General features: G+C 36.8%; 2 protein-coding genes across 7 annotated transcripts in view; one reads left to right on the top strand and one right to left on the bottom strand.

Moving 5' to 3' along the window:
• Positions 1-14,896, bottom strand: part of LOC113466271 — a 20,483-nt gene extending 5,587 nt beyond the window's left edge. For 2 of the 6 annotated variants that reach the window (XR_003390717.1, XR_003390716.1), the window contains exon 1: positions 6,821-7,199. Coding sequence is in view for 4 of the 6 variants with exons in the window: in XM_026821520.1 (XP_026677321.1) it covers positions 9,391-9,519 (129 nt within the window). In the remaining 2 variants the exon portion in view is untranslated. Of the gene's footprint in view, positions 1-6,820; positions 7,200-9,390; positions 9,588-12,236; positions 12,253-14,643 lie in introns of those variants that run through there. The other 4 variants (XM_026821524.1, XM_026821521.1, XM_026821522.1 and 1 more) reach the window with 3 other exon arrangements.
• Positions 12,297-22,595, top strand: LOC103506481. The gene is made up of 3 exons (XM_008470869.3): positions 12,297-12,468; positions 20,051-20,315; positions 20,471-22,595. The coding sequence occupies exons 2-3, from the start codon at positions 20,242-20,244 to the stop codon at positions 22,593-22,595; spliced, it is 2,199 nt and encodes a 732-aa protein (XP_008469091.1). The 5' UTR covers positions 12,297-12,468; positions 20,051-20,241.
• The last annotated feature ends 3,269 nt before the right edge of the window (positions 22,596-25,864 follow it).

Below are 25,864 nucleotides of genomic sequence, written 5' to 3'. Positions count from 1 at the left end.
AAAAAAAAAAAAAAAAAAAAAACACTCTGAGGCTTGGGTGTAGGTGTAGGGGCTAACAGCCCCAAAAGTTTTGTTGAGCTTTACAAATCTTGGAGCTTAACAGGTATACTAAAGGTTTACAAGGGAATTAAGGTAGACAAAATAATAATAATAAAACACGTTCTTTCCTCCTTATAGGATAAGGAACGTAAAAGAACGGGTTCTTTCCTGATTTCCAAACCACACCAAAAGAACAAACCACCCTGTTTCATAGAAGTCTGCATAAGGCTATTAGTGTAATATGATCGTCTGTGTCTAGATATCTACAGGAGCTTTATGAAAGACTAATTAGGTAATTACAATGACTTTGTTCATTAGAGAGATTAAGTTACTTAGTCAAAAGATTCGTTGTGTACCAGATAAGACGTTTTTATCCTCAATTTCCTCATGCAATCCAATCATGATTTTTGTTAATATCTGCAAGTCTGCAACTCTTTTTCTTTTTTAAGCAGTTTGCTATGGAACTTTTGATCCCTCCCTATTCCTTTACTAGTAATTTTGGGATCTGCTGAGTACATACGGATAAATGTTTTTCTGTGGTAAGCGTTCCCTGGTAGGTATATTTTTAATGTCTATTTTTTCCTTTTTTTTCAATGAGGTACATACTCTTTTTTGCCATTTATTTTTTATTACATATTTATTTTTTCTCTTAAATTGATAGATATGAAGATATCACAGTCTTCTAACATGGTATTTTTCTGGATATAGAAAAAATATAATTTATATATTTGAGTTTTTTTACGTTTTACCTGCCCCTATCATTACTATTATAACATGCACCCACGTACGTACATGTGAGTTTCAAAACTGACCTCGTACGTAAAGATAGGAAACAACTCAGATATAATCACATCTACCAAGTACATCAAACTGTTTCAAATCATCATTAAAAAACCTATGTAAATTCCTCAACGATGTATTACGAACATGCTAATTGTACATACTCAGACATTATTTTACAAAGACGTTGTATTTCAATCACCGTTGACCTTAAGATGGAATTCGGTGATTGTGGTGAATCTTTAATCTGACCTTACGCTCGAAGGAATGGAGTCTGGGTTAGTATCTTTGACAGTTCCTGGTTCAGTTAATATCAACTTGTTGGCAAAGGACCATTGGGTCAATAGATCGGGATAATGTCAACTCATTTGCATAGGTACTTTTTATACATGTCTGCACTTTTACACACATTTACAGCATACTTTTATAGTTTTGTACAATTTGTACTGAACTTTCACACACATTTTATTACAATTTAAGAACATGGAAGCCTCTGCCTTGGTTGGTAGCGCGTCTGCCTTAAAAGCGCTAGACCGCGGGTTTGGAAGAAAAATTCGGATCACTACGGATGAAGAAAAATTCGTTCAATGTGAACGCGGGCTGTAAAATCATTAATGCTCGAAAATCATCACCAGTTAGCTGCACAGGCATACTGCACTGGTCTTTTCTTTCTGTTGGTTCACCCTATGAAAAAATATAATTTATATATTTGAGTTTTTTTACGTTTTACCTGCCCCTATCATTACTATTATAACATGCACCCACGTACGTACATGCGAGTTTCAAAACTGACCTCGTACGTAAAGTTAGGAATCAACTCAGATAATCACATCTACCAAGTACATCAAACTGTTTCAAATCATCATTAAAAAACCCATGTAAATTCCCCAACGATGTATTACGAACATGCTAATTGTACATACTCAGACGTTATTTTACAAAGACGTTGTATTTCAATCACCGTTGACCTTATGATGGAATTCGGTGATTGTGGTGAATCTTTAATCTGACCTTACGCTCGAAGGAATGGAGTCTGGGTTAGTATCTTTGACAGTTCCTGGTTCAGTTAATATCAACTTGTTGGCAAAGGACCATTGGGTCAATAGATCGGGATAATGTCAACTCATTTGCATAGGTACTTTTTATACATGTCTGCACTTTTACACACATTTACAGCATACTTTTATAGTTTTGTACAATTTGTACTGAACTTTCACACACATTTTATTACAATTTAAGAACATGGAAGCCTCTGCCTTGGTTGGTAGCGCGTCTGCCTTAAAAGCGCTAGACCGCGGGTTTGATTACGGCCCGGGGCGGATTTTATCTTGAACGGATAATCTTCGTTCTCGGAACGGCTGACTTTCTTTGATCCTCTCTTCCTTCACTCTTCAATAAGACCTTAGCAGTTAAAATGATGATGTTTGCAAACAAACTCAACCATTGAACAAAATGAAAAAAACAGCAGAAATCATGATAATTTGACCTTCAATTTGCATAGCCTAGGTTAATAATATATTTCTTGTAGCCATTAGGTCCACTCTGGCTCACTATACTGCCTACTTGCCTAGGTTAGTGGATTGTGGAAATACCTACCCAGATAGCTGGATACTAATAGGATACTATGTATATTGTGCACATACATGGAAATAGATCAGTTGCGCTTACTTGGGTGATGTTTAAAAGTCATAGAGCGGGAAAAATGAGGATTAACAGAATTTTTCTTTTTCTCCTACAACTTCTAGATCCCGAGATAAATCGATTTAAAAATACTGGTGCTCTCTTCCTTCACTCTTCAATAAGACCTTAGCAGTTAAAATGATGATGTTTGCAAACAAACTCAACCATTGAACAAAATGAAAAAAAACAGCAGAAATCATGATAATTTGACCTTCAATTTGCATAGCCTAGGTTAATAATATATTTCTTGAGGTAGATAGGTAGCCATTAGGTCCACTCTGGCTCACTATACTGCCTACTTGCCTAGGTTAGTGGATTGTGGAAATTGGAAATACCTACCCAGATAGCTGAATACTAATAGGATACTATGTATATTGTGCACAGTGCACACAATACAATAATGTGTTTGTGCGCATACGTTTCTGCGCATTTCTTTCTGCTCCTCCGCAAGCGTGTTTGCATACTGGCGCTACCTAGCGAACGAAAAAAACACTAGAGCGGGAAAAATGAGGATTAACAGAATTTTTCTTTTTCTCCTACAACTTCTAGATCCCGAGATAAATCGATTTAAAAATACTGGTAAATCGTGAACTTTGACGTCACGGCATATGCTCCCGTACACGATGACGTCACATCAAATGTCCCAAGCAAAGCTCCCTCGCAGGCAACACATTATTGTGTTTGTGCGCATACGTTTCTGCGCATTTCTTTCTGCTCCTCCGCAAGCGTCTTTGCATACTGGCGCTACCTAGCGGACGAAAAAAACACCTGCGTAAAGTCTGATGTCACACATCTTTGAACTCTTTCATTAGAACGGAAAATAAAAATTGAATTTTCGACCTTTTACAATTATTTTTTCGGAGTTTTGACCTCGGATTTGAATTTTTCCCAACTTTTTACATAGGAATCGACCATTTATTTATAATTTTTACCCATTTCCCATTTGCAACTGCTCCAATAAGGAGAGGATGATGTCCAAGGCATATTATTAGTGTGGTCAGTGTCAGAGCTTTCCAACTCCATTGTCTATGCGGGCCACATGCTACATTGGCACTTCGCGGGCCACATACATAGGTCAGGAGGTTCGTATCCAGGATTTTCTTGACGGGGTGGGTGGATGCTCTACATTTTCTTCCGAAGAAAAATTCGGATCACTACGGATGAAGAAAAATTCGTTCAATGTGAACGCGGGCTGTAAAATCATTAATGCTCGAAAATCATCACTATAGTTAGCTGCATACTGCACTGGTCTTTTCTTTCTGTTGGTTCACCCTAAAGACTCTGCTGTCTCTTTGAATTTATTTGGGAACACGAATTGAGTAATCCCGCAGAAGTTATGAATATTTGCTACCTATTGGGTGTTATTAGTGGGTAATGTTTGATGTCTGGAAACTAGATTCTTGATACTAGGCAGTCTGGGTTAGGTCCATTACCTCTCTAAGTCTGAGTCGGAGGCACAGACTGGGTCAACATGAACTCAATAGGACCAAAATTAATAATAATAATGATAAAGTACCATAATAAAACATCAAAAGATATACGTACATACAGTTTTAACAGGTACATAGTTCAGACAAATCAGTAAAGCTTGAACTATGAAAAGAAGAATATTATCAGATGAAGAAAAAGAAGAAGAAATAAAGAATAAGGAGAAAAGAAATGAAGAAAATGACGAAGAGAAGAAGAAAGAGAAGGAGAAGGAGGAGGAGAAAGAGGAGGAGGAAAAGGAGAAGAAGAAGTAGGAGGAGGCGGAGGAGAATAAGAAGGAAAAGGGGAATCGATCATTTATTTATAATTTTTACTCATTTGCAACTGCTCCATTAGGAGAGGATGATGTCCAAGGCATATTATTAGTGTGGTCAGTGTCAGAGCTTTCCAACTCCATTGTGTATGCGGGCCACATGCTACATTGGCACTTCGCGGGCCACATACATAGGTTAGGAGGTTCGTATCCAGGATTTTCTTGACGGGGTGGGTGGATGCTCCACATTTTCTTCCATCCCATAGTAAAGAGCAAAAATAAAACCGGATGGGGCCCACCCAAAAAGCTTCGCCCATAAAAATGGTCTGGCGGACCGCGGGCCGCTAGTTGGAAATCGCTGGGATAGGTAATAATAATAATAATTTGCTCTGTTAGCCTATAGATGTGTCTCTAAAGTACCATTTAAAAATAAATGAGAAAAATTTAAATTATAATAATAAGTCAATGATAAGCACTTGGGATCTCAGGATGGGAAATCACAGGGAAAAAGGAACTCAATAAGGAAAAAACAAGAATTTTATTACTTTATTTTTTCTTCGTCGTCTTCATTTTTTTATTAATTTTAAACAAATTGTATTTTCCACCGGATGTACATTCTTTTTCCTCCTTCTTTTATTCTTCCATATACATTCCTTTTTTCCTCTTTCTTGAACAGAAAATGGGTCTGTGTCGTAGTATGTCCGTCCTGGTAGTGTAGTGTGTCCGTCAACAGATGGGCGAGAAGACAAATAATACTCCCCAGGTCCCCAGGTTTAATTAAATGGGGAATAATAGAACTTATTTATTGCAACCAAAATATGAGTATTCTTTTATGGCAATCCATCTACCTAGTTCACGAACCTTCTAAAAATATATTTTCAATTTACAAAGCTTCCCTGCAAAACTGTTCTTTTTTCGATTTAAAATCGTAAGCCTTTAACGCGCATTTATGACATATAAAAGGGCAGTTTGACAAAGAAATTTGGAAAAAATTTGCAGGTCCTGAATCGATGACTTTTTTTTTTTTTTTTTTTTTTTTTTTCAAATCCAAGGAGGGTTTCGAACCCGGATACTTTGCGTTTAGTGAACTGTAAATCATGCGGGATACGGTCATGCACATGAGTAGTTCTTCCGAATTATATTAATGTTTATTTTAACTTTTAATTGATAACTACTTACTCTATAACGAAGTATTTGCCAAATACGCTTTAATATGCGATTTGTCCTGAATTACTTAACAACACGTTCATACAGGCACTTCTCACGACTTTACCTTAAGCCACAGGTCGCTCAAATTTTGCAGACAGCTTTGATATTTCATGATGATCCAAAGTGTCCGCGGGCCGCACCTCGAGAAATGTACGGTTCGGCCGCTATTTAACGTCAAATCTTTGAGAAAGTCCAAAAAGATTCGCAATTCTCAGGCCTTTAGATTTCAGCCAAAGTCACTCGAACTTGGCGCAGAGATTCGATAAATTATGTAGATCAAAAATATCCTTGGGCTCTGTTTCCAGAAGGTACGGTTCGGCCGTTATTCCGGACCAAAGTTCCGCTATTTCGGGCTGTACTAGGAAAAAGCTCAAAAGGAACTAGCGCTTCTTACGACTTTACCTTTAGCCACAGGTCACTCAAATTTTGCAGACAGCTTCCATAATTAATGATGATCAAAAGTGTCCGCGGGCCGGACCTCGAGCAATGTACGGTTCGACCGCTATTTAAAGATAAATCTTCGAAAAAGCTTAAAAAGAGTTCGCAATTCCCAGGCCTTTAGATTTCAGCCAAAGTCGCTCGAACTTGGCACAGAGATTCGATAAATTAGGTAGATCAAAATAATGTGCTACCCTCCAACTCCAAGCTAACTAGGCTGGCAACTTGGTAAAAATGTGATTTCATATTAGGTAGATCAAAATAATGTGCTACCCTCCAACTCCAAGCTAACTAGGCTGGCAACTTGGTAAAAATGTGATTTCATAAATAACAATAACAATCACAAGTTAATCATTTTATACTTATTCCGCCACCTGACACATTAAGCGCGGTTACCTTTAAACCACCTTACCAAACCACAACCAATCTTATCACTTGTTATCACAATAAGTACCTACCTAATTTATCTTCATTATTTTCTTAATCATCATTAGGAAGTATTTACACTATTTACGCACGAGTAGATAGGTGGTAAGTAGATACTAAAGTTGAAAAAAAAAACCACAACCAATCTTATCACTTGTTATCACAATAAGTACCTACCTAATTTATCTTCATTATTTTCTTAATCATCATTAGGAAGTATTTACGCACGAGTAGATAGGTGGTAAGTAGATACTAAAGTTGAAAAAAAAACGTCCTGCTTTTTAAATGGGTTTTTTCCCTATAAATTAAATTACTTAAGTGATTACTTAGTAATTAAATTAGCAATAAAATCCTCACTTCCTAAACCCTTGATAGTTTCATGTTAGAAAAAGTTGCTAAAATGAAACTAGTGTCGAAGAAAGTTGAGGAAATTGGCCTTTGGAAGGACACAGTTGCTCCATCTATCTTTGATTAGGAAACAGAAAATAAATAAACACTCCAACTCACCAGACAAAAGTCGGGGGAAAAGACTTGAAAATGGCAAAGAACTTGGCTTAAACTCTTTCAAAAAATACTTTCAATTAAACAAATAAAATAAAAAGATCAATGTACAGTTGGGCACCAATCACTTCATAAGAAAAATCGCCATAAAGACATAAAAAACAAGTACTTAGGTATGTACCTTGAAGGGATGAAAAAAGTAAGTACACTTTTTTGAAGAAATATTTAAAACAGTACCTACACTCTTCGAACAAAGGTTTTAAAAAAGAACCACTTTTTGGACACTTGATTTTTTTTTTTAGATCCAAATAAAAACCGCTCGACCTTTTAAAAATTTGTCGCCGATTTTCAGTCCAAGAAATTCGAGCCGCGATCGTCACAACATAACAGATCGGTTAGAAACTGAAAAACCCGCCCAACCAGTACAGAAGTGATTCTGAGATATCGAACCAGCGGATTGGAGGGATAGTACTAACCAAACATTGAATCTAACTGGAAGAGGAACTTAGGTGTATCTCAGAACCGAAGTAAGCAGAGAGATAGAAGTACCAAACAAATCTATGTATACCAACTATACTGTGTCCAACATAAGAAGATGTACTTCATAGGAACTCACTGACGGTATTTCAGAAATGAGGGGCAAGAGAGTAAACCGGACTAACCCACATTTTTTGGATTTTTTCAGTTTTTGGACTAACCCACAGCCCGAAACGCCCTCTATCTGCTGGTAGATGAAATTATAACGATATCAGCTGTCGTAGAGGAAAAAGAACAATTCCAGTTGATTCCTCATTTTTCCAGCTCTATGACTTTGAAACATCACCCAAGTAAGCGCAACTGATCTATTGGTTGATTTTTAAAAAAATCAGCCATCAGATTGCTTAAAAAGAGATTAGCCAGCCTAGTTAGCTTGGTTGTTAGAACGTCTGCCTTGTAAGCGCTAGACCGCGGGTTCCCGCCCGGAGCGGATATTATCCTGATCGGATAATGTTCTCGGAAGGGCTGGGTTTCTCCTATCCTGTCTCCTTTCTCTCTTAGATTTCGGGACGATAAGACCTTAGCAGTTACTGTTCCCTCTATCAAACCTCTTTCTTAAAAACCTCTTTGAAAAGAAAACGTTAGCACTAGTTGGTCGAATTAATCCTTTTCTTTTTCTTCGCCCTTTCTCGTGTTCAGACGGAGTCAATGATTTTCGTCAGCCTCTCAATCAGCTCTAACTAGGGTGATTGCTTTGGGCTGACATTTGGTTTTGGCTACAATTTTTTTTTTTTTTTTTTTACGTGTGAAAGCTCTTCGCTCTAAGCCCTAGCTATTCCTCAGGATTATTAGTTATTAACATAAGTGAACCAAAATTATTTCGATTCTAGCTAGAACATGTAGAAAGTGGGTCTAATACGAGTATGAGTACCTATCCGCATCATTTACTTCAGTAGAGATGTGAAAGATGTCAGTTTCAGGTTTCAAGTGTGACCTAAGCAAATGCTTAAGTCACACTTGATGAACTTAAGAAACCTAAGCTAATGTTAAAGCAGAAAAATACCACGAAGGCATAAATTAGAATATTGATATTAGGCAAATATTCCTACCTATCAATTTAGGCCCATTAAGACGCGATGGTCGCGCTACGTCTGTTTTTTTGAAATTAATTTTACCTTTCCAAAATACAGGGTGTTTATACCTAAAGAAGTAACAGCCCGTTCACTTTGCACGAAACGAATTTTTCTTCGTCACGATTTTTTTTTTTTTATATATATATTATTTTTTGTGAGGCATATACAAATGATCTAGTGTTACTAGTGTGTTCACATTGCCAGCAACCAGCAACGAAGAAAAATTCGGATCACTACGGATGAAGAAAAATTCGTTCAATGTGAACGCGGGCTGTAAAATCATTAATGCTCGAAAATCATCACCAGTTAGCTGCACAGGCATACTGCACTGGTCTTTTCTTTCTGTTGGTTCACCCTATTAAAGACTCTGCTGTCTCTTTGAATTTATTTGGGAACACGAATTGAGTAATCCCGCAGAAGTTATGAATATTTGCTACCTATTGGGTGTTATTAGTGGGTAATGTTTGATGTCTGGAAACTAGATTCTTGATACTAGGCAGTCTGGGTTAGGTCCATTACCTCTCCAAGTCTGAGTCGGAGGCACAGACTGGGTCAACATGAACTCAATAGGACCAAAATTAAAATAATAATAATGATAAAGTACCATAATAAAACATCAAAAGATATACGTACATACAGTTTTAATAGGTACATAGTTCAGACAAATCAGTAAAGCTTGAACTTGAAATGAAAAGAAGAATATTATTAGATGAAGAAAAAGAAGAAGAAATAAAGAATAAGGAGAAAAGAAATGAAGAAAATGACGAAGAGAAGAAGAAAGAGAAGGAGAAGGAGGAGGAAAAGGAGGAGGAGGAGGAGAAGGAGGAGAAGAAGAAAGAGTAGAGGAAGGAGATGAAGAAGGAAAAGGAGAAGAAGGAGGAGAAGGAGAAGAAAGAGGAGGAGAAGAAAAAGAAGAAGAAGAAGAAGAAGAAGAGAAAAAAAGGAAATCAAACACCAATTTGTTACCTTGAAAGAAATCTCGTTGAAAACCAGGGGAAAATTTCGTGCAGACAACCCTCCCATCAGGGTCTTCATGGTTTTGGACATTTTCCACATAAACACAGAACAAACCGGACATCTCCTGAGGGAAGTCATACTACTTGATATTCTTGAATCACAATTTACACCTAATATGAATCACAATTTACACCTAATACATAGACATCTTCTGAAAATATCCAATAACAATTAAAGTCTTAACAGACACAGTTCATTTGCACCAGTATCACTTACAACTTGCGTGGAACAAATTCACAATAAAAAATAAATAACTATGTCACTACATATTAATTTTATTGTCTCTTAGGTTTGAGGGCTGCAACCCCTAATGAAACCTTCGTGAGGGGAAAATTTCCCTGCTTTTTTTAAAGGAAACTTCTGAAAAATAATTATTATATTTCTTATATAGCACTTGGCAAGTTCGCACCCACCAAACTAAGGTCACATTCTAAATGTCCTGAAATTTTAATTTGGTCCCTCCCATCAGGGTCTTCATGGTTTTGGACATTTTCCACATAAACACAGAACAAACCGGACATCTCCTGAGGGAAGTCATACTACTTTAATATTCTTGAAAAGTCCAATATGAATCACAATTTACACCTAATACAAAGACATCTTCTGAAAATATCCAATAACAATTAAAGTCTTAACAGACACAGTTCATTTGCACCAGTATCACTTACAACTTGGGTGGAACAAATTCACAATAAAAAAGTAAAAATAAATAATTATGTCACTACATAAATTAACTTTATTGTCTCTTAGGTTTGAGGGCTGCAACCCCTAATGAAATCTTCGTGAGGGGAACATTTCCCTGCTTTTTTAAAGGAAACTTCTGAAAAATAATTTTTAATTTAGCATTTCGCACCCACCAAACTAAAGTCACATTCTAAATGTCCCGAAATTTTAATTTGGTTGGTAAAATTCAGAAATGAGGGGCCAAGAGGTAAACCGGACTAACCCACATTTTTGGATTTTTTCAGTTTTTGGACTAACCCACAGCCCGAAACGCCCTCTATCTGCTGGTAGATGAATTATAACGATATCAGCTGTCGTAGAGGAAAAAGAACAATTCCATTGATCCTCATTTTTCCAGCTCTATGACTTTGAAACATCACCCAAGTAAGCGCAACTGATCTATTGGTTGATTTTTAAAAAAATCAGCCATCAGATTGCTTAAAAAGAGATTAGCCAGCCTAGTTAGCTTGGTTGTTAGAACGTCTGCCTTGTAAGCGCTAGACCGCGGGTTCCCGCCCGGAGCGGATATTATCCTGATTCTCCTATAAACTTGTCCCCTTCCTCGGTGGGATGATGAAACCTCTGTTCTTACTCACAACAGTCACAGCTCTATCTATGAAAAAAAAGGACCAAGAGAAATCTGGATCTGGACCAAGGATCTGGCAAATACTTGTATGTTTAAGTTGTGTATTAAAACAAAGAATAGATCAGTTGCACTTACTTGGGTGATGTTTCAAAGTCATAGAGCAGGAAAAATGAGGATCAACAGAATTTTTCTTTTTCTTCTACAACTTCTAGATACCGAGATAAAAATAAATGATCTAAAAAATACTGGTAAATTGTGAAGTTTGATGTCACAGCATATGCTTCCGTAGGCAAATGACATCATAATTCATGACTCCCACTTTGTTTGTTTGTGTGTAAGTGTTTCTGCACATTTTGACGTGAAATCTCATGTCACAACTCTTTGAACTTTTTCATTAGAACGGCAATTAAAAATTTAATTTTCGACCTTTTATAGTTACTTTTTTGACCTCATATTGGGATTTTTCACAACTTTTTACGTAGGAATCAACCTTTTATTAATAATATTTTCCCAATTGCTACTCCTCCATTGTTTAACTCCCTTTGACTTAGTTTATATTGATACCTATACATTAAAGTTTAGGCTGGTCCTAAATTTTACATTATTAAAAGGAATTTTAATTGTGTTAAGCATATTTAAATGCTTGTCACAAACATTGTTCCCCGATTATTTCACCTAGATAAATTATATGACATGACTTGGACTCAAACCACCAACCTCTAGATCCAAAGTCCAATGTGTTAACAACTGCACCACTGAGGTTGGTATTACATTATTAATATTGTTACATTATTACTCACTTGTGGGAGAATGACCTAATGGCCAAGTTCCCAACATTTGACAACAGCATAAATTTCATGACATGACTTGGACTCGAACCACCAACCTCCAGATCCAAAGTCCAACGCGTTAACAACTGCACCACTGAGGTTGGTTTTGGTGAAATATGGTTTAATAAGTATTGTTCAGTTCAGCCTTGAAAATCACTCATATTAAGGTGACCATTCTATTGAGGTCAACAAAATATGAACTCGGGAATACATTTTCACTAGAAAGGTAAAACTTGACTTATCATAATCAATTAAGTAATTTTTTCACAACAATGAATCCATGAAATGAGCCCCAGATGCAAAATTCCAATACTTTCAAAGCGCCGTACAAATATTTTTGCGAACGCAATATGCACAGCACAAGATCAGGGACGCCAACAGAACATTTTTTCCTATTGGTCAAACTGGAGAGATAAGAAAAATGTAAACATTGAGGATTGAATCAATTCACTCTAGCCAATATTGGATATTGGAAAACCGAAATACACTGGTTCGAAACCACCATCATACACAACAGAGTCTGTGGGCAATGTCATATACAAAAATCCCACTCCAAGGCATAGGTGTAGGGGAAACAACCCTCAAAGGATGGGTTAAGCATCTACGATTTTATGAACTGTGGACAATGATTACTAATGTAAGTATGTAGGACTTACCATTTGTAGCATCCATCCATAAAAATCAGCTGATTAGATTTCACGTCGCTTCGAAAAATCCGGGGAAACTGGGAAAAGTCTTGTTAATTTTCTTCGCTTTTCCGGTGTATTTCTAGCTTGTGAATGAAAAATCGTTGAATTTAAAATAACTCAGAACTGTAAGAAAACATTTACAAACTCTTTCTCCATACGAAACCGAATGGGGAAAATGATATTTCAGAAATTTACAAAGGTAAGTAGGTGCGCGAAATTGCGTGTGGGTAGACCTTCTGAATGTAGGGATCTTTCATAGCTACTAGTAGTTAATCTTGAAGAACCAACTGTACCACTGAAGGCGTTAGTGTTTTATTCTTCGTCTTGAAGTTGTGTTAAAGGTATTAGTGTTAATTTACTTGAGTGTCAACTGGAGTTATTTGAAACCTGAACAGGAAGTATGTTTTACCCGTTTATAATCTTAATTGGCAATAACAAACATCATGGCTCAATAGGTGATATCTAGTTGATTTACCTATAGAACTCACACTTTTACATAGGTAAGTATTGAGTACCTACATTCTATGTATTGTGGGTAGAAAATTCCTGATTAAATATTTATCAAGTCCGTTAAAATAAAATTCAAGGGGTTTGAATGGTGGGCTCAACAAATTTTACTTCAAACATAACTCGATTGATAAATATTTTTTTTAAAAACATTTTATCTACTGTTTTACCTACAGTATGGTTCTTTTTCAAAACAATGTATACTCACTGTGGAGCTTCTGAATGTAGGGATCTTTCATAGCTACTAGTAGTTAATCTTGAAGAACCAACTGTACCACTGAAGGCGTTAGTGGTTTATTCTTCGTCTTGAAGTTGTGTTAAAGGTATTAGTGTTAATTTACTTGAGTGTCAACTGGAGTTATTTAAAACCTGAACAGGAAGTATGTTTTACCCGTTTATAATCTTGCTTCTGAATGTAGGGATCTTTCATAGCTACTAGTAGTTAATCTTGAAGAACCAACTGTACCACTGAAGGCGTTAGTGGTTTATTCTTCATCTTGGAGTTGTGATAAAGGTATTAGTGTTAATTTACTTGAGTATCAACTGGAGTTATTTAAAACCTGAACAGGAAGTATGTTTTACCTGTTTTTAATCTTGATCGGCAATAACAAACATCATGGCTCAATAGGTGATACCTAGTTGATTTACCTTTAGAACTCACACTTTTACAGAGGTAAGTATTGAGTACCTACATATTGTGGGTAGAAAATTCCTGATTAAATATTTATCAAAACCGTTAAAATAAAATCAAAGGGTTGTCCTGAACGGATAATGTTCTCGGAAGGGCTGGGTTTCTCCTATCCTGTCTCCTTTCTCTCTTAGATTTCGGGACGATAAGACCTTAGCAGTTACTGTTCCCTCTATCAAACCTCTTTCTTTAAAAACCTCTTTGAAAAGAAAACGTTAGCACTAGTTGTCGAATTAATCCTTTTCTTTTTCTTCGCCCTTTCTCGTGTTCAGACGGAGTCAATGATTTTCGTCAGCCTCTCAATCAGCTCTAACTAGGGTGATTGCTTTGGGCTGACATTTTTGGTTTTGGCTACAATTTTTTTTACGTGTGAAAGCTCTTCGCTCTAAGCCCTTGCTATTCCTCAGGATTATTAGTTATTAACATAAGTGAACTAAAATTATTTCGATTCTAGCTAGAACATGTAGAAAGTGGGTCTAATACGAGTATGAGTATCCGCATCATTTACTTCAGTAGAGATGTGAAAGATGTCAGTTTCAGGTTTCAAGTGTGACCTAAGCAAATGCTTAAGTCACACTTGATGAACTTAAGAAACCTAAGCTAATGTTAAAGCAGAAAAATACCACTAAGGCATAAATTAGAATATTGATATTAGGCAAATATTCCTACCTATCAATTTAGGCCCATTAAGACGCGATGGTCGCGCTACGTCTGTTTTTTTGAAATTAATTTTACCTTTCCAAAATACAGGGTGTTTATACCTAAAGAAGTAACAGCCCGTTCACTTTGCACGAAACGAATTTTTCTTCGTCACGATTTTTTTTTTTTTATATATATATTATTTTTTGTGAGGCATATACAAATGATCTAGTGTTACTAGTGTGTTCACATTGCCAGCAACCAGCAACGAAGAAAAATTAAGAACTTTATAACTTGATTGATAAATATTAAAAAAAAAAAAAAAAAAAAAAAACGTTTTATCTAATGTTTTACCTACAGTATGGTTCTTTTTCAAAACAATGTATACTCCCTGTGGAGTCTGCGGGCAATGTCATATACAAAAATCCCACTCCAAGGCATAGGTATTAGGCATAGGAACAACCCTAAAAGGATGGGTTAAGCATCTATGATTCTATGAACTGTGGACAATGATTACTAATGTAAGTATGTAGGACTTACCATTTGTAGCATCCATCCATGATTCTACTCTCCTTGTCTCGGGAAACTGAATGTACATTGATTCATCTCGAAGATCTGTAAATTAAAATCAGTTAAATATAAAATTAGAGTAGTTTTTAATAAATAGGTATAAAGTCTAAAAGTTTTTCAAACCAGCTTTTGTTGGTCCAGGTGAAGCCAGGGTGTGATGGTCTCCAGTCAGGTTTATCTTGTCTTGAACCACATACTCAGATATATGATGAGTGATGACACATGGGATGATGGGATGGGCATGCTACAACACAGACCACATGCGTCTAATGTAGAATAGAATAGAATAGAATATACCTTGTTTATCCTGCTCGAATGAGACTAAAAAGTCCCTAAACCCCAGCAGTCTAAACAAGGTCTTGTGTATTTTATGGGTTTTGTTTCATTGCTACATGTACATTGCTATGGGGACGTGTAGCAGTTGTTTCATTGCTACGAAATAAAAACAGCAGTGAAACACTCTTTTTTTATGTAATCAACCATTGTGAAGACTTGGGCTTGTTCATATCCATGTTAACCTTCTTTTATTTGCCAGCTACATAGGCTGGCCACGGGTGTTTATCCCACCTTAGGTCCCATAAGGACATTACACTAAAACCATCTGGGATAATTTGGATCATCATATAATGAAATGCTATGTCCTAGAGATCAAAGGCCTATTAGTTTTACTTTCCTTTTTATTAATATTTTAAACTTTTATTTTTGATCAATATGTCACCTCTGATGTTATCAAGATATTTAACATGAACATGTAATATGTGTTCCCCATATTTTGTCAAAATATATGATATATGAGACCTTCGTTAGACTGTGGGGGTAAAGGTAAAGGGACTTTTCAGTCCTATCCCAGCAGGATAAACAAGGTATATTCTATTCTATTCTATAGTCACGCCGACAATTTTTCACAAGGAGTGAAAAGGTACAAAATGGATGTGGCCTATTATCTCCAACACCTCATCACTAAATAATACCATTAAATTTTGGCAATAATAATATGATATAGTAATAATCATCATTGTCATCTATTATCAACACTCAACAGCAGCATGATGTTGCTATTTTGATTTCAAACAAGCCAAGGTCTTTCTAATACAACATAGAAGATAAACCTTGCTGTTCCTACCAATCTCCCTGCATACCACACAGACAAGATTTAAAATACCAATGTACCATTATGTACATTGTACCTACCGTCCTACCTCATAATAATGATACATACTCGTGACAAAAAAAAAAAAAAAAAAAAAAAAAAAAAAAAAAAAAAAAAAAAAAAAAAAACCTATGGGAAAAAAAAAAAAGGAAAAAGAAAAAAAAAAAAAAAAAAAAAAAATGTCTACAAGTGAGAGTACCCAAATCAATGTAGGTATACTACCAGCCTTTTACAACGGGACAAACAATGCAATGTTTGTTTTCACAAAAAATAAAATAATAATCATTGCATTGTTTGTCCCGTGAAATAAAATAATAATAATAATAATAATAATAATAATAATAATAATAATAATACTTTATTTTCCTATTTATTATGTAACATAAGAAATATTATTTTTTTAATCAACGAATTTCCAAGTGTTATGTAACGATTAATAATTTTATTATTTATATTAACTAGTAATTTTGTCTGACGGTGATTGAAGTCCCAATTTCGTGAGAAAAAATCAGCTGGTGACTTCAATTGCAAAGGATGGCCTTTGTTGATAAGACTGCCCAACTTCTTGCACGTGACCTGATCAGGCCCCCATTACTGAAAGGGATGGTACCTAACTTTACGAGTAAGTAAAAGTAAAATACAGATGGGGCATTACTACCAAATCCTTCCAAAATAAATGTGTCAAATGTAGAGAAAATTCACGAAATAGTTATGTATCTACCCTCAAACAAAGTTGCAAATCAGCGGCAGAAGCATGTTCAGTTCCCCATTTCCGATTGCATTACGGAAGACTAAAGTAAGACAACATTTCACGTGGTTGGTATTTGTATGGGTGACCCAATAAGGACAATCACAGGTACTATACAGCTGGACTTTCGCGGTCCCACCTAGGCTGGGTGAGATTAATGTAGCTGGTTGAAATCGCACCGAAATGTGAATTGGCGAGGAAAGCCTGATTACGTCCAGGACAGTTAAAGGGCTGCCTTTGACATGCCAAAAAAAGTACAACTTTCAATGAGTCCTGTAAGCTCCAATAAATTACGGGTAAGCCCTTAGTCAGCTGAACTCACCTCTTAAAGTGAATGGTGACTGGAAACTTCCAAAAAAGACGCCATGACGCAAATGGCAAAGCGGCAAACATCAGTTAGGTCAGATGGCCTCAACCTTCCAAACACGAATAACGCACAAAATAGCTAATCGGGACACGAATCAAAAGGAACAACCCCTCCATCAAACCTCGGTAGCGATGACAGTCACAAGAATAATGAGGGACACAGATCAAAAGCAACAACCACTTCGTCAAACCTTGCCAGCGATGGCAGTCACAAGAAAATTGACAAGCCGAGGAGCCGATTCAAGACCGGCAAGAGCAGCAAACACCGGCGAGATGCTGCGAAGTTGGCCCGGGACACGAATCAAAAGGAACAACCCCTCCATCAAACCTCGGTAGCGATGACAGTCACAAGAATAATGAGGGACACAGATCAAAAGCTACAACCACTTCGTCAAACCTTGCTAGCGATGACAGTCACAAGAAAATTGACAAGCCGAGGAGCCGATTCAAGACCGGCAAGAGCAGCAAACACCGGCGAGATGCTGCCAAGTTGGCGGAAGAGCTACTAGACCTACTGACGGACGTGGAGAAGCTGCTGATCAACAATTGTGCTGATCGGTACGAGATGATGATTCTGCTGGAGCAGATTATGGGGGACTATGGGAGATCCGCGCGAAAAGCCGTGGCGGACTTGAAGAAGTTCATCGTCACGTTCAATAAGAATAATTCCTATTTGTGAACCAACAAAACAGAATTGCTTCATTTAGAACCTATTAGTAATGAACCACAACATAAAACGATATTCTCACTTGTAGGTTGTACCTAGGTTTTTTTTAAAAAGAGATCCAAGCCAAGATAGAGAGAGCAAAGCGAGAGGCCGACGACAAACGCCGACCCCATCTGAACATGGGAAAAGGCGAAGAAGATTGAGAAAATTTTCAATTCGTAGAGGGTCCTTGTAACATTGGTCATATCGTCCCTAAATCCAAGAGAAAACGACAGGATAGGATTATTAAGCCAGCCGTTCTGAGGACAAACCTTATTTGTTTAGGTCAGGGATAAAGTTCATCCCGGGTGGAAATCGAACCTGTGACCTAGCGCTTACAATATTAGGTGCTCTACTTTTCCAAGCTATCTAGGCTTAGGCTGGCAAAGAAGGGATAAATTGATTTTTTTTTTCTACAACATACCTTACCTGATCTGTAAATTAAAATCAGTTAAATATAAAATTAGAGTAGTTTTTAATAAATAGGTATAAAGTCTAAAAGTTTTTCAAACCAGCTTTTCTTGGTCCAGATGAAGCCAGGGTGTGATGGTCTCCAGTCAGGTTTATCTTGTCCTGAACCACATACTCAGATATATGGTGAGTGATGACACATGGGATGATGGGATGGGCATGCTACAACACAGACCACATGCGTCTAATGTAGCAGTTGTTTCATTGCTACGAAATAAAAACAGCAGTGAAATACTCTTTTTTTTATGTAATCAACCATTGTGAAGACTTGGGCTTGTTCATATCCATGTTAACCCTCTTTTATTTTCCAGCTACCTAGGCTGGCCACTGGTGTTTATCCCACCTTAGGTCCCATAAGGACATTACACTAAAACCATCTGGGATAATTTGGATCACCATATAATGAAATGCTATGTCCTAGACCTAGAGATCAAAGGCCTATTAGTTTTACTTTCCTTTTTATTAATATTTTAAACTTTTGTTTTTGATCAATATGTCACCTCTGATGTTATCAAGATATTTAACATGAACATTTTTGACATCTGATTTGAACTTCCAAAGGTCATTTTAGAATGACTGAATGATTCCTATTAACAACATGGAATGAGCCCAGATATTATGTCTGGGTGTCCATATCCCTCTTATCTCTAACAAACACAGAAAGTAAAGTAAGTAACACGTGTAACTGCAATTAAACTCACATGAAGCCATGAAGGGTTAAACGCTTTGATGTGTGAAACACGAAACACTTCATCAGAAGACATGCTATTGTTATTTTACTGTGTAAATGAATTACTGTATGTCTGTGTGTCTGTATAGTGAAGGGTGTGAGATTTCCTCTACTAATACTCATAACTCTTCTAAAATGCATACCCTTCCTTCACTGATATTTTGTGTGTATCCCCTTTTTTTATCATCACTATTATCATTTATTTTATTTTTCTCTCTTTTAAGTAGGTACTTTATGAACTTTTTTTTATTATTTAATCAGGGTGTTCATGTTCATTTACTCTATTTGTAATATGTGTTCCCCATATTTTGTCAAAATATATGATATATGAGACCTTCGTTAGACTGTGGGGGTAAAGGGACTTTTCAGTCCTATCCCAGCAGGATAAACAAGGTATATTCTATTCTATTCTATTCTATTCTATAGTCACGCCGACAATTTTTCACAAGGAGTGAAAAGGTACAAAATGGATGTGGCCTATTATCTCCAACACCTCATCACTAAATAATACCATTAAATTTTGGCAATAATAATATGATATAGTAATAATCATCATTGTCATCTATTATCAACACTCAACAGCAGCATGATGTTGCTATTTTGATTTCAAACAAGCCAAGGTCTTTCTAATACAACATAGAAGATAAACCTTGCTGTTCCTACCAATCTCCCTGCATACCACACAGACAAGATTTGAAATACCAATGTACCATTATGTCCATTGTACCTACCTACCGTCCTACCTCATAATAATGATACATACTCGTAATATGCTCGTATGAACTTGATTATAAATAGATAAAATAGAGAGATGCTTAGATTGCTTAGACCTGGCAAAGATAGAGGACACTTAGAGTGAATGTTTTGATAGTCTCCTGTCACTTTGATAAGGAAGTCAGCCTAGCATAAATACACACACTTGGGTACTTACTTATAATTACAATATTTACAACCAAAGTTAGGCTATTTTTATTATTATTACTATACTTTACTGCTCCGATCCGGTCCAGTCCCTCTGTATAAAATCTGTTCAAATATTTGTCACCACCAGATAGGCAATTTACTTGATGAGTATAAGCTTTTTACTTTGTACATCTTTCCACGTATTTTTGTCCTATGATAATCTGCAAATTCCTACAGGACTATTATCTGTCTTTCTTTATGGCTTTAATTATTCGTTTTAATGATAGCGCTTCCGACTTTCAGACTGGCCATCACAAGTAGATGTCTGTTTTCGGTGTACTTGGTTTCACCGAGAGTCAGTACAATAAATTAACAACCAACCCATGCGAATAATTATCTTAATTACACCCAATTTTTGGCACACAAACACAAGTAAACAACAGAAACACGACAGAGCGTCGTGGACGCCACACAAAAATTAGACAAGGTTAGACATGGACAAATCCTTCACGTCACTAACATACAAGAAAGGACCGTCGAAACAACAATGCTCGCAATTCATCGAGAGATTCAAGTCGGTTGTTCTAATGAGCACGGAGAATGAACGAGACAAAACGGAGAGTCTCACAGATGAGCTGAAACATAACGAAGACGAAAGTAAAGGTGATGAAGACAGAAGTGAGCAAGAGGAACTAACTGAAAATGCTCGCAATTCATCGAGAGATTCAAGTCGGTTGTTCTAATGAGCACGGAGAATGAACGAGACAAAACGGAGAGTCTCACAGATGAGATGAAACATAACGAAGACGAAAGTAAAGGTGATGAAGACAGAAGTGAGCAAGAGGGACTAACTGAAGCAGAAGAAATAGAAAAATACGAGAACAAACTGGAATGTGCATTGGACGAAATTAAAAGCGAAGACTTAACGAGAAGTGAAGAGGATAAACTGGAATGTGCATTGGACGAAATTAAAAGCGAAGACTTAACGAGAAGTGAAGAGGATAAAATATTAGACGATCTCAGAACCAAGTGCAATGTTTTCCGAATCAAAATTGGAAGTGACTATGTGATCACAATCAACACCGGCAAAAATAGGATCGAATCAATTCACGAAGATAACGTTCCGAGTGGATTTCAAACAAGTGAAGTCAATGAAGAAGCTGAAACAAATGAATCTGAGCCAAGGGAGATTGAATACCATGACATAGAGCCTGTTGAAGGAGAACCAGAATCAAATGGACCTGACTTTGTTTGTAAAGGTGGTGAATGCAATGCTTGCAAGCCACCATCAAGAAAAAGAAGAAGAAATAAAAGTGAAGGACACATCAAATATAGCGAAAAACGTAATGAGAAGGAAACAGCGAGTTCACTTGAAACAATCAATGAAACTTCTGAAACATTTAGTAAATCAGGAAAATTCAATAATGAGTTCTTAAAGACTGCTAAACAAATAAGTCGTAAATTGGCATTTCAGTGTGAAGTTCCAAAAAGTGAAATAACTGAAAATGTTACTTTGACAAGTAAGCCAGGAAAAGTGATAATAAATGAAATCTTCGACCCTAATGGATTAGTTCGATTAAAAAAATCAAGCAGCGGACTAATTCATTCACGGCCTGGAGCAACTCGAATACTGCCTATAGTACCTGAAACACAATCAGAAATAAATAATGAAACCATCGGTGAGAGTACTTTGAGTGTTAAATTAGATGCCATCACAAAAGACAAGCAAGCAGAGGAGAATGAAAATTCATCTCAACCAGAAGACGAGAGCGTATGTGTGCTGGAAATTGACATCAAGGAAGATATACTGGACACCCATATCGATGGAGACAGCAAACATTCCTTTAGAAACGTTTCCATCAAATCCACCAACCTTAGCATAACGACCAGTATGAAGGAGGATCTGGATGCTCGACTACAAGCGGATATCATGACAGATCTAAGTTCCGACGCTCTGTGTAGTATATTGAGTGCAGTGCTTGAAGAAATGGCAATCCTTAACAATAAGGAGAAAACACAGGATCCGGGGACAATAGAAAATATACGTATTGATAGTGTGAACACAGCTAACGGTACAGATGATGACATTGTTGTCGTAGCAGACAACTACTACATCGTCAATATAGACCAGCTGAAATGTATCGGCGAAATTATGAACCGAATAGACCAAGTGCTCAACAAACTACTGACGTATCATAAAACTTATGTTTCTAGAAGCAAGCACAAAGCGTCAACGACACCTCTTCAGCCCAAAACAACACCAAGTAATGACGAGGGAAACACAAATATGAACAAAAGCTCAGTGGGTTCAGTGGCAAATCATTCCATCATATCAGAAGATCGCACCCCGGCTCCAGGTCAAATCATGACGGACTTTCCAGTCAACCAAATGACAATTGAAACAATCAACTCAACATTTGATTCTCCAAACACCAAAGGCATTTCGAATGATCCGCCTGAAAAATCAATAGATACTCTAGTCGGAACGGAATTTACCAAGTCTTCAACATCACCTCGTTTCGCTACTTTACTAACAGGTGAAGAGACACCGAATACTATTCCTAGTGATGGCACATTTAACACAGTCAATACTCACATGAGCGAGTATCTTTCGAATCAAGGTACGAACAATAATTTTTCGAATCAAGGTACATCTAACAACATTGATACTCAAGGTACACCTCACACGATCGAGACTCTCCTGTCAAATCCAGATCCCTCGACGCCAATGGAAACGTCCCTACTCGCCTCTCTCGGGAGTCAAACAAGCGACACGGGACACGATTCACTTTCTTGCTTTGATCTACGCTTTCCTTTCATGGGCTGTCTAAAATGCTTCTTCTTTTAAACTCTAAATAAAGCTTAACACTTTTGTATTATTTTTTTTTTCTTTAACCTACAAACTGTTTACTACTAAACTACTGTGACGTTTCAATGCGAATATTTTACTTTTTTACTTAGGATGTTTTTTTTCACTTTCTTGCTTTGATCTACGCTTTCCTTTCATGGGCTGTCTAAAATGCTTCTTCTTTTAAACTCTAAATAAAGCTTAACACTTTAGTATTATTTTTTTTCTTTAACCTACAAACTGTTTACTACTAAACTACTCTGTGACGTTTCAATGCGAATATTTTACTTTTTTAGGATGTTTTTTTTTTCTTTCCAAAGATGAGTGTTTTTTCATTACTGTTTTTATAAATATTTCATAGGAATGAAACAACTAAAATCTAGTTCTTTGTAGTAAGCTTCCCATCATATGGGTGATAAGCTGATAAGAGACAATCAAGATACCTATGTACCTACTTCATATTTAGGTGTTGGGTCAAGACAACAACATTATTCTATCTACATTCAAGACTTTCTAGAATGCAGACCGACCTCAGTAGATCAATTGTTATAACACAATATTACAAAATTCCCTTTGATAATGTTTCTGATGAGCATTCAAAAAAAGGACCTTTAACTTTAATTCAACTTATTATTTTTTTTACAGAAGAACATGTCTGCTATCGAGGAAGGACTGAATTCGCCTGCCTATCTATCATGGCGCAAACTACAGCTGAGTCGCGCCAAATTAAAAGCGTCGAGCAAAACTTCAGCTTTGCTATCTGGATTTGCCATGGTAAAGTTTTAGACTATTCTGTACAATGTTTCACTAATGTCCAGGACCGTAAACCGTATTTCAAGGGGAACGTTATGATGAAATGGCGTTAGTTAGGTATCACGCAAAAGAATTTTTCACATCACAAATTTTGGCTCCTTTAACAAAAGGGACTAAAATATATAAGACCTTGGTTAAACTGCGGGGGTAAAGAGACTATTCAGTCCTATCCCAGCAGGATAAACAAGGTATATTCTATTCTATAGCGTTAGATAGCTCGCAAAAATAAATCTCATATGATCAACTTTTTGGGGATTATAGGGTCAGAAAACGTAATTTTCTTTGAATTTGAAGCCTGAAGTAATGCTTTCTGTGTTTCTGAGATACAAAATGATTGATTCATCATCTGATTGGATAAATTATTATTTGTGCAATTTTGTTTTCAGGTTGCCATGGTGGAGGTACAGCTAGGAAATGATTCCAAAGTTCCCCAAGGAATGCTCATTGCGTTCGCCATCTGTACTACACTACTAGTCGCGGTAAATTGCATAAAATAGGTCATACCTGTTTTATTTTGCTTAAATTTAACTGGACTATTTTTACCTTGAGTTATTTTCTTTGACACATTCGTAAGACGTAAGACCAAGTTACTATGAAGACGACATTAACTATCCCAAAAACAGACTTCAATAAAGCTAAAACTCGATTTCTTTTCCTTTACTAAGTATAAATTCCTACATGAAAAATCACTTTTTCGAGGTGTCTAACACGTACTAATTAACACAAATAAGTGATCATTTTGTAATCAAAACTTGCGTAAATTAACACAAATGGAAATTTGGGATGGAAAAAATTCATCATCTCATTGTTTTGTTCTGCATAAAAGAACGACTACACAGAAAAAAAAGAGTTTTATATAGGGAACTGTAACCGCTAAGGTTTTATCGTCCCAAAATCGAAGAGAGAAGGAAGGCATGGTAGGAGAAAGCCAGCCGTTTCGGGATAAAATCCGCCCCGGGCGGAAATCGAACCCGCGGCCTAGCGCTTACGAGGCAGACGCGCTACCAACCAAGCTAACTAGGCTGGCTTGTGTAAATCAAATGGGTGAAGTCAAAGAAAACCTTTCTTTTGTGTTTGATAATTTTTTATGTCCTGGATGGATCGATCTAATGACTTTCACACTTTGGATTTCATTTTCCGGCGGGTTTTCCCAAAATTTGAAACTCCCGTTACCCCCAATTGGTGGGGAAGCACAGCGACAGTAATAATGGATTAAACCCTTCGTACTTGTGGCCTTCAGGTAGCACAATGCTTAACAAGCAGGACGATTTTACACTAGATCTAGTAGTTAATGGGGAATTAGGCAGTAGTAATTTGCTACTGAAAAACTGATAAGAGAAAATTTGGACTAATATGTATGTCAGGATTGCCGGGAAATTCTGTCTAGTTTAGAACAAGAGGGCGTTAACTGACCTACATTACATCCGTTCAGAGGTGTAGACAGCTTTTTGGTGTACATATAATGGAATAAAAAAATTAGTGAAATTGTTGTTTGTTGCAGGAAGACTGCGGTAGTAAAGGGACTTTTCAGTCTCATTCTGGCGGGATATTCTATTGTAAAATTATTTATTGATTTAGACTCTTTATTAGTTATAGGTATGTAATTCAATCTCAATAATGTACACAAATACATACAAGAAATTAAAAATAAAGGGCAAAATTATTTCCTGGGGCAATCTCTACCATTCAACTCTCTGTACCCTTTATGCTAGTATTCTATTTAATCTGTCAGTAGCCGAAAATAAAAACCAACGTCTGAGATTATTATTATTATTATTTTGCTGAATCATCACGTGGACCTGACGTGTAGGTACTTTGTCTGAAGTAGGAGTAGATACCTAACACCTAACATAAATAAGGTGCCATTAAAAGATAATACCTACTGTGATACTCAACATATTATATGTAGGTATCATACATAAGCCGTATTAAAATGTAGGTACTAGGTAGGTATCCCTTGTGTTTGTGTAGATTCAATCTTGCCTTTGACTGCACATGAGACACATGAATTTAATTTCTTATGTCATACATGACACAGTGGGTTACCTGAGCTGAATACCTAAGCAAATTAGCGAATTCTAATACTTACTGCCTTATGAGTCGCACTTCGTGCTCGGACCCACCCTGAGGGCTTTGTGATTGAACTTCTTCTTTACTATGACCATCAACAACCTCAATCTTGCACCCTGGACACATGAAGAAGTCCTCACTCATCATCATCATCACTATCTAGAATATAGTCATAGTTCTTAGGGATACAGCTACGATGGTAACATCTCTTGCACTCTGTACAAACCTGCAGTTTCTCAATATGTTTATCTAATGAACACTTAGCGCACACTTGAACCTTATCCAAAGGAGCTGGAGCTTGAGGGCTTTGCGTGTTCTCTACGCGGGGTTGCGTATACGGTCGCGCTTCGAGCTCCTGGGACTTCGCGGGGTGTGCATAAGATCGC

This window comes from Diaphorina citri, unplaced genomic scaffold (assembly GCF_000475195.1).
Source record: "Diaphorina citri unplaced genomic scaffold, Diaci psyllid genome assembly version 1.1 scaffold237, whole genome shotgun sequence".
NCBI lineage: Eukaryota > Metazoa > Arthropoda > Insecta > Hemiptera > Psyllidae > Diaphorina > Diaphorina citri.
The sequence above is the reverse complement of the archived record's forward strand: the minus strand, read 5'-3'. Positions and strand labels throughout refer to the sequence as shown.

Bases quoted from the DNA above. Each gene is read 5' to 3' on its own strand.
- LOC103506481 (XM_008470869.3), top strand. From the start codon at position 20,242: ATGGACAAATCCTTCACGTCACTAACATACAAGAAAGGACCGTCGAAA. The intron at 20,316-20,470 runs ATTCAAGTCGGT...ATTCATCGAGAG, and splicing joins TGCTCGCAATTCATCGAGAG to ATTCAAGTCGGTTGTTCTAA.